The following is a 10,563-nucleotide window of genomic DNA, read 5'->3' on the forward strand; positions in this document are numbered from 1 at the left end:
GGCAGTTGACCTCAATACAGTCGACACTGTTTATTTTCCAATACAGGTAAATCCAATATTTGCTGCACAATAGATCTATGAGAAATATCTTTGAACACCCCTGGACTTATTGGACTCACCTGCCACATTATCAAAGTTTATTAGTACTATCCGATCAGGGATACCTGACAGTGACGTCATAGTGTGTTTACTTTCCAATGTTACGGGATTATGATTATATTAGTTTACCTACAGCCTGCAAGGATACGTAGCCCAGAGGATAACGGCGTTGTCGTAGTGACCGAAAGGTACTGAGTTCGAATCCGGTCGGCGGATTTTTTTTTCCTCGCACAATATTTTTTTATTCCGTCTATATAGTTATCTTGATTTTCTAGTGCATCACGAATTATGCGCACAGAATAAATTGTGTAGAAAACGTTCGTTATTTCACTCCACATAAAATGGCTAACATGGCTATGAACACGTTTTAAACTGTAACGAGCTTTTGCAGAATAGCGAGAAAGCAATATCTATTCTGAAACGCAATAGACGGAAGGTGAGACGGGCATATGTTGCATTAACATTTGGTATACTTTATACTATAATAAATGATTGATGATTAAAAATACTAACCAAAAAAAAAAAAAACATATTAAAACAACATTTTTTCCAAATCAAGGTCTTTCACACAATATTTTTTGCTACAAAAATACATAAAATATACACTGCCTACCACTGGTTTCGAGAACTTACATCGCCTGCGTGACAAGTAGCCAACACATCCACTGGACCATACCTTACTTAGAGTTTTTCATACGATAAGGACTAGTCCAAATAATTGTACTTGAGAGTTGAATATCGTTATACTTTTTTGACTTGTCGATATCCGCCTCCTCTAGGTAGACAACGTAAAATATCAAAATGTAAAATCGGTCTACCCAAGGTCTCATTATTTAGACTAGATAAGGACATATTTCTATCTATTATAGGTATACATCCGTTCGGGGATATACCGTGGTTATTTATAGTTTGTTGACAAAATGACGTCACTGTCAAAAATTGTCGGTGGATTAGTACAAAATAAAGCGTTGTAACAGTTTTTAAAAATGCGTGAGAAAAACTGCGAAAACTCGAATGTTCCCGTAAATCTGGAAACTAGAAACTTATCAACTATTTAGTTTCATGTATATATATGAAATAGTGGCGTCATTTTGACTTTCGGTGATACTTTTTTTAAAAAAATTACAATTCACAATGTGTGGGTTAGTACAATTCACAATGTGTGGGTTAGTCGCTTTAACTGGGGACCATACGCCGCTTTTCATGGAATTACATGCAAGTGTATCATTGAAGGTTCCATGTGCACCGCCGTATGAACACGACTGCGGATGCAGCTAAATTATTTTTGTACATGAAGCATGTGTTAAATGTTGAGTTCTGTTCAACCCGGGGCTAGAGGGCGTGGACGGTAGCATGTATTTCAACTACCGTCCATGAACAGGCTCAATCAAACCGAGCCTGCAACATTTTTGTTTTTGTTGTGTACAGCGACCTGTGGAGTTGTCACTTTTTATATTTTAATATTTCAACATCCATTCTGATATGCATAAAATCATGTTCATTTTCATTAAACATAGCAGCATTGACGTCAGTTCAAGTATAGTAATGTTATAATACTCGTATTTTACGAGAGAGACGCTGTTGTCAATCTCGTTTATTTTCCCCGTTACATGTATAAAAGGGTAGGGACTTTTATGTAAATAATGTCATCGGATACATAAATACGCATATGGGTAAACATACGATTTCAGCGATCTGTAAATGCATTTTGGGAAATTTTCAAATTTTAACGATTTTTGACGGACCTCAAATATTTACAATAAAGGAAAGACAGAATTACAGCTGTAGAAAGAAAAAAATAGAGAAAAACAATATCCTTCTTTTGCTAGCACAAGATATAACGCCTAATGTTTTATCAACAGTGTATATAGTATGTTCAATATCTTTAAATATCGACTTTACGCTGATTATTGTTTGTTATTTATACATTAAGCTTTGAAAAAGAGTTGACAGTCTTCATCAGAATTATAAAAAAATCATCTTTTATCGCGGAAATATAGTTTTATTGTCTTTAAGTATGAAAAAACTGAAATAAGACTAGTGTACCAATTATCTTTATATTTCATTTTGGATGAATACTTCGTCAAGCAATTAATAAATTTAAAGTGTTTAAACATTTTTAATATTTATAACAAAATTACTCTTGTTGTCGTTGTAATCACAGTATTTATGACGCAGTTCTATAAGTGGTAAATCAACGATGGCCGTTGACATCTTGATGTCATACCGAGAATTTCTTCCTTATTTTGCATGAAAGCTATCATCATTAGATAAACATCCTATAAGATGTGTTTTCATTAATGCAATTGCTGCACAATATTTGCATGCAGTACATTTAGTTCTAGTTCTTTTTCATTTTCTGTAAACCTTTTTGAAATAATTGCGTTAACCTTAACCTGTTGTGAGTTTCTGTATTTTCCCTACTAATGGTTAAGATCATAATATAGTGTGCTTATGTTTTTGACGAAAATAGCCTGTGTACAACAATGCAGCTACACGACAGACCATGGATGAGACCATGGAATCGACAAGGCGTCCATTACTGTGTATGCAGTGCATTAATTAAAGAAAATAAATATATGTTGGTAATAATTTTGCATCCATTTTTTACTTCTTCATGTTGATAAATGTTGATGAAATTAATGTTTAATGAAAATCTGCTGCTTACATGCAAACATCTGTGGCATTGACATCGGAACCAACTACAACGAAAAATTGACAAAGCCTTTTTTGAAAAAAAAACAAACAAAAAAACAAACAATTACTGCCTGGCTAAACGTCGCTTTTAGACCGGGTTTTTTTACTAGGGATATATAACAAAAATACTTTAAAAATGAGGTCGGCGAATTGTAATAAGGAATAAGTTTATGACTTTTCATCTTGACATTCATCTTTCATCAAACATTTTTCAATTGCAAAACTAAACACCGCACTTTAACAATTTAAATGGTTCTTTTAATTTTTCGCAAAAGGTTTCGAAGGTTGCAATTTTGTTTCGTTTATCCTTAACGAATAATTACAGCAGTAGTTTGATGAAGATACATGAAGCGGTCCATGAGAAAGGTCATTAAACGTGTTTATATTTTTAGCTAAATTGGTCCCTATCCCATTTGTAACAAAATAGCAGGAGACTTACGATATGTTACACATCGAGTTTGATAAAATCCATTACATTTTAGTGGTTAATGCGAGAAAGGCATATTACTTTTAGCTATAGTTGGTCCCTAATTGGGCCCAAGTTCCTATATCAAAAATTGGAAGAGGACTTATAAGGATGCTCCAGACCAAATATGACAAGATCACCAAGCTGTTCTGAGACGCGTATAAAGGCATTTCAGTTTTAGCCTAGCAGCCCCTAAAAGGGGTTACCCACCGATGACAAAGTGGCTGCGGCCTATAAAGATGCTACAAAAAGTTGATTAGAATACATGGAGAAAAATCAATTAAAGATTTTTTTATTTATTATTTTTATTTATTTCTAAAATAGGCCAACTGATCCCGCTTTAATAAATGCATATTCGCTATTCATGAATCTTTGGACAATGACGTCACACCTATAAAAAAGTGAGGTCACGTAAAACATACATGTAATTATTTCAATATTTCTGTTCTAAGCAAGTTTGGCCGTATCATATACATAGAAAACTGTATGCAGCGTACCTTCATTTCTGTGTATGAGATTCAGTCATTATTAGCATATATAATAACAGATTTCAACTGAGTTCAATATTTGCATACATTAAAACAAATATTAAAATACAATCAGTTAATAATTTTAACAAATATATCAAAGCAACAAGTCTACATTCTACAACGCATCTGAATAATGCACAAAGCAAGAACCTTTTCATATACAAACACAACTGTAACTAGGAAACTCCTTTTAGAAGCACTTCTCTAAGATACAAGACTCTTATCACACCCTTTCATGTGATACGCAGACCGTATTCAGCCTCTTTCGTTAATTTGATATATGTTGGATTTGAACAGGTTTATCATATTTATTAAACTTACTTATTATTTGAGTATCAATATTCTTGCTAAATAAACTGAGCCCAAGTTAGCTTTAATACGTAACGCTTTAGGATAAACGCTTGTCTACTTCCTCAAAGCGTATCACAATCACATGAGTAAAGAAGAATTGCACACCGTCCACAGGCAGAGCGTTGCATAAAATTCCATTGATAATAGCTAAATGCGTTATCAAGTAGTTTGATTTGCAAACTGAAGTCACGTGGCATAGGTAACGAAAACGAATTTAGACGGCGTCGCCGAAAAAGTCAAATTATTAAAACAAATCAGTTTTGCAATTGTTGAGTCGTAGTTCTGAATCATGTATACGTGCATCAAACGGCGATATCTGTGTAGAAAAGTTATCATGGGTCAGATATGTAAGTTTAACCAAGATCAGTGTTTACTCTCACATATGATACTAGTAACTGATTAGCTAGTTGTCAGTAAAACTGATATAATTTAACACCGTATCATTAAATTGACAACAAGTACAGCATCTAAATTGATATCACATCTTTTTCAACTATTGCAACTTTTAATTTCACAAATTAACGCATTATAATCGGGCTATATAAAATTTAACAATTTGAGAAAGAAGTTATTCATTTTAGATGAGGGCAAAAATGCTGTCATGACTGGAATTCACACACAAAGGATGTCGATACTGTTAAAAACGAATTTATTATGGATTATTATTGTGAATGTTGCTCTTGTGGTATTGTATCTGTCGGTGTCACACAAGATACATTCATCAGATATAAATAATTCTGCATACAGTAACGATGTGCATATAGATCAGTTCAAATACAATTCAACTGAACTGCTAGTTAACTCTAAAAACAAAACAGAAGTACAGTTAGAAAAAGTTATCAGTGGTGACTGTAAAGGACTACTTTTCCCGGTACATTTATCACTGGAGGTAAGATGGCGCCCGGTGAACAAAAACCAAACAGCTTTCGTGTTTTCTGTTTATTCTATGAAAGACAAAAGAAAACTTGTCATTATTGGAGCTAAAATTAAAGATCATTCAACCTATTATTGTCAACTGTGGTACCGCAAGGATAAATACCGTTCTTTTAATATGGAACAAAGGACAGCGAGAGTGATTGTTCTGCCAGAAGGACACGGGAAACTGTACGTCTTCATTCGGATTTTCTATTAAAATCATTAATGTTTGATGTTGTTGAAAGCGTGCTCTGGAATGATTAGTTCGATGAAAAACTAGCATTATTGCAACTTCAAAAGATTACATAAGGCGCGTTTCAAAAGTACATCGCGCAGATATTGAACAAACATGATTTGCAGAGATTAGGTGTTAAATATATATTTGTAATATTGGTTTATAATTTATATAAAAATAGAAAAACGTTTATAAATCTATTTCGTCCTAACGATGACTTTTTACATATCGTGAAAATATACTTTACGCTGAGTGTTTACATATCTTGAAATTAAGTGGGGCTTTTTATTTCTATTTTTCAGGTACACGGCAGCTCTGTTTGAGTGTTTGCTTACTTCATCTGCAATACCTGATTTTGTGTCTGTTGTCAACGAAAGCTGCGAAACTCCTCTTCATGTTCTTGGAGTTGACCAACATTTTAACAAAGGTACTGACAGAAGACTATTCACTGTGTGTCTCACTCCTCTTAATTATCATTACGATGGTGATTCTGAACTTGTCGAATGGATAGAACTTAACAAAATTCTTGGAGCAGAAAAATTTATAGTGTATAATTATTCCTCTTCCATTAATGTAAAGCGTGTTCTTGATTTATACTCAAAACGAGGCACGACGGAAGTAGTACAATGGCAATTGCCAATGAAAGTTGATTCCTACCAGGAAACAAAAAACCCGGTCGAAATTCATTATTTTGGTCAAATTGCTGCATTAAATGACTGCATGTACAGGAGCAAGTCTCATTCTGAATTCATTGTGAATATAGACCTTGATGAATTTATCATCCCACATTCAGATCATGCGCAAACTTGGTCTGACATGTTGGAGCAGTTATATAAGATAAAAAGAAAAGTTTATTCGGCCTACCTTTTTCGAAATACTTTCTTTCGAAAGGAATGGAAAAATACAAATATATCGGTCTTAAACAAAACATTAATAGAAAAATATCGATTAATTACTCTTCAAAAATTTGAACACGAACAAAATATTTATCCAGTTAGAGTAAGATCAAAGTATTTTGCACGAACATCAGAAATATTTAGCTTAATGGTACACGATGTCCGCGGTTTGTCATATACTAAAATGCTTGCTGTTTCCCCGAAAATTGGGCTCCTTCATCATTACAGAAATTGTGAGGATTTATACCCTGCTACAGCAGACAGAGTCGTTGACAATACTGTGATACACAAATATGGCAAAACATTAGTTCACAATATACAAAACGTTTGGCTGGAATTACAGAAAAACTTTAAATAACAGAATGATTTATCAAAGTGACTTGAGATGTATTTTTACGATAGCTTGCGTTATATTCATATAATCCGCGTTCTGTATAGTGACATGCGTTGTATTAGGCCACATTCTGTATAATGACATTCGTTGTATTAGGCCGCGTTCTGTATAGTGACAGGAGTTGTATTTGGCCGCGTTCCCTATAGTGACATGCGTTGTATTAGGTCGCATTCTGTATAGTGACATGTGTTGTATTAGACCGAATTCTGTATAGTGGCATGTGTTGTATTCCTAGAGGCAGCGTTCTCTATCATGACGATTTCGGAGTTCATAATTTTTTAAACATGTACCAGTAATCTGAATAAAGATGTTATCTAAAAAGTATTTCTTTTTCATATGCAACTATTTGATGTGATACGTTCTACACGTAACGATTAGCGTAGATTGTAGAATACGCGTCAAGCTGGCAAACGTCCCGTACTTTATTTTGCACTCTGTATGAAGATATGAAGCGTAAGTGATTCTATATAGAATATGTATAGTTTTTGAAATCTAAAAAGGATTGTATGATATTTTATAGCCGTGTGTTACAATTCCTTTGAATGTGTATTCTTTTGATAGCTTATAACTAGCATTTGCTTTAAGAAGGACAGGAAATTTGTAATGTAGTGCCTTTTGAATGCGTATTCCCTGTTCCCTGGTAACGATTAATAACAAAGCCTGTATTACGATATGAATTTTGCTTGAAAACAAGGAAAGAGAACGAAATACGATATAACGATGCCATGATGCGAAAACACGTTGCGAAAATACCATATTATTATTGTTTAATAATATTGATTTTTTTGCGTTTTCGCATCGTGATATCGCAATATTTCGAATCATGTCATCGTGACTTAGCTCTATAGTTACATGCATACTTTTCAAGCGGTAAATAACAAATACCAATTTATAATCAATCAATTTTATTAAAATTATCACTTCACAGTAATATTTCTGATATTCTTATTTCATATCCCTAAAGAAGTGGGAAGGTTGCTGTTATGGCTGCTCGTTTCCTTATTTTCTGATTTGTGCGTGCTATCTCTCTGACCACCACCATACACAGCATCAGTCATTGGTGTATACTGATCATTCTTTCCATTCATGAGTTCTCAGACATTGTAAGTTTCATGAAAATGCATTCTTATCTACACTTATATAATATATTCATCTTTTTCTATACATTCTCTTTCCGTTGTTTCTTATTTACTGTACTTAGCGGCCTTGCATTCGTTTCATTCTCTTCTTACCTATTTATATAATTCATGTGACAATTCTTTGACATCTTTCTTTCTTTTTCGTTTTCATTTTTTTCTTGTATTTTCTCTCTTATTTATTTTTCCCTATTTGTGTCTTATCACAAATTGTAAAAGCCTTGTAGTGTTCACATTTTATATCATGTTTTTTTATGTTTTGTTTAGTCTATTCCTGTCACTACTATTTCATACAGACGTAGAAACAATATTGTAATCCAACGCTGTCCCGTCCTCTTCTCACATAAGCGATTTTTAGGGTTTTGGTGCGCGGATAAGAAATAACATCATTCTATTCTTTAACCACTTGGCAATGTATAGAATTTTATCTTCTGATATTGCCTATATTTTAAATAGTTTTCATTGTATACTACATATTGCTTATGCCACTAAGGATTAACTTTTGTTCATAACACGTTGTTTCAATTTATGTCTTTCACTTCATTGCCTATGTTACCTACTTGACAATAATGTTAGACTGGCTATAATATATGTTATCCTATTTAAACAAAATTATTATTTTTATTGTTCCTCTGGTTGCCATTTTTGATAAGTATTTGAATACCACCAGAGTTTTATGGTGCATTTCTATGAATGTCTTCCTAATTACGTTCAAACCATTTGTATACTTTATCGTTAAGAATGTTGATCTATAGAAATGATAATAATAAATGAGCCGTGCCATGAGAAAACTAACATAGTGGGGTTGCGATCAGCATGGATCCAGACCAGCCTGCGCATCCGCGCAGTCTGGTCAGATTCCATGCTGTTCGCTTTTAAAGCCTACTGCAACTAGAGAAACCGTTAGAGAACAGCATGGATTCTGACCAGACTGCGCGGATGCGCAGGCTGGTCTGGATCCATGCTGATCGCTAACCCACTATGTAGATTTTCCCATGGCGCGGCTCATATCTATATCAGCACACTGAATAACATTTTTGGCTCTGTCTAAAATTGGCTATTTTAACCGAATGCTTTCCATTCCGTGTCTCACTGTACTGGTTACCGGACTCGTGTTCTTGCTGTCGTCCATGCTCAATTGCATGCAGTAACTCTGTTTGATTATCTGGCATGAACGGGCTCGCGGATAATGCCACAGGCAATCCAGCTGGCTTGCGGAAAATCGGTGCATTCCAATGCCTGAAATGTTGTTTGGAGGGACACCTGGGATCTTCCTCCACCATTAAAAGCTGAAGTGTCGCCATTTGGCTTATAGGAACAATAGCACTAAATAGGTTATCAAACAGCACTTCCGGGTAGTCAGATAATGGCGGAAAGAAAGACTCCTCAAGATTTTCCCAGTTACAGTGGCATTTTCATGTTTTATGTAAGCCAGTCTCTGTTTTTATTTCATTATGAACCTATACTCGACATTTTGGTAGCGCTTTCAAGAAGATGTTTTGCATTTATATAAAGGTTTACAAACCTTCTTACACAGGATTTCATACCTACATTCTAGCTGTCAGTTTGGAAGATGTTCCGTTGTGCTGACCTGTCAGACAAAAAAATCTCCAAAAGGATACATGACCTCTGCTTTTCCTGGTGATTTTTTTTTTTTGTGGTTTACAGGACATTTATGAACACAAGTTAGTAATTCTTTTTTCTAAGATAGGCCTGGCTATATGCGGCAGTTCTAAGAAGATTATTAGTTTTATATTGGAAAAATAGTTAATATATTAGCTATACTTTAGGCGTTGGGACGTTACACCCCTCCAAAAAGCAACAAAATTATGTAAACGTCATCGTGGCAGTTCTCAATAAAGCACATGCATTACGTTCTAAAGTCTAAAAGCATCTTCATTGAATGATACCTTCTTTCATTTCGTGTCGAAGTCGGTCAAATTTAGGCCAGTCAATCGCATAAATTCTTCGTGATCTTCTGAATTGGTACATGTATTATTGTTCGCAGAAAATTAGATCCTCAGCCTGGAGCCGTTATTTCAGGCGCATGATTCACTGATGCAGCATTCTTTTTATTTTGACTTTTTTGTCACCAAACGAGCAGCCTAACCGTCCTGACAAATGATGTTCGCATAAATTATATTTCTGCTGATAAAAATATCCTGCATGTTTTTGACCTAAGGTTACTCTCACCAACGCGAATTATGATCTGAAACTTAATTTATACCATGATGAGTGGTTTAAATACGTTTCGCCTGCAGCTTGTCTAAATGGTACTTTATACAATCTACAGGTTCTGTGAGGTATGCTTTCGGATGAACTACCGAGATTTAATTGAAATATACGAGTATACTTGAAATTTTCACAGTGAAAAATATCAAACATATTTTTTATTTTACTCCAGATGATACTTCTTTTAATAATTTCTTCTTATGTTACCACAAACATTGTCATTCTTCGCGGCATGTACTAGTAAGTAGTTTTAAATGTACAGATTGAATTGATTTTGAAGCCAAGGCTTCCTTAGTTTTTACACCCCGTCTCGTTTTGCTCATTGTTTGATCAAAAACAAAAATAGTATTATTTAGTATTGTTTGGATTTACCCGAAAGTAGTATGTTTAATATTTTGATTGTAAATCTTTAAGATTTTCATGTACAGCCTAGCAAAACTGTGATTGAATAAATAAATGAAAAAACAGTATATTGCCAGGCCTGTTAACAGATATTCCATTTTCTCATTCAGTACACGTGTCGGCAGCAGCTGTCCAGTTCCAATGACACTATGAATAAAACATTATCTGCATTCGATATACCCTTGTCACATGAATAAGAAAACGTTTCCT

General features: G+C 34.3%; 1 protein-coding gene across 1 annotated transcript; it reads left to right on the forward strand.

The window, feature by feature from the left end:
* Positions 1-4,489: 4,489 nt before the first annotated feature.
* Positions 4,490-7,299, forward strand: LOC123550295 (uncharacterized). The gene is made up of 2 exons (XM_045338724.2): positions 4,490-5,247; positions 5,596-7,299. Exons 1-2 carry the CDS (start codon positions 4,745-4,747, stop codon positions 6,545-6,547), a joined length of 1,455 nt encoding a protein of 484 aa, XP_045194659.2. The 5' UTR covers positions 4,490-4,744; the 3' UTR covers positions 6,548-7,299.
* The last annotated feature ends 3,264 nt before the right edge of the window (positions 7,300-10,563 follow it).

The sequence above is a fragment of the Mercenaria mercenaria genome, chromosome 6 (genome assembly GCF_021730395.1).
Source record: "Mercenaria mercenaria strain notata chromosome 6, MADL_Memer_1, whole genome shotgun sequence".
NCBI classification, from domain to species: Eukaryota; Metazoa; Mollusca; class Bivalvia; order Venerida; family Veneridae; genus Mercenaria; species Mercenaria mercenaria.

Excerpts from the sequence above, each read along its gene's own strand:
- LOC123550295 (XM_045338724.2), top strand. The coding sequence starts at position 4,745 with ATGACTGGAATTCACACACAAAGGATGTCGATACTGTTAAAAACGAAT. Across the intron at positions 5,248-5,595 it reads CCAGAAGGACACGGGAAACT|GTACACGGCAGCTCTGTTTG; the intron begins GTACGTCTTCAT and ends TCTATTTTTCAG.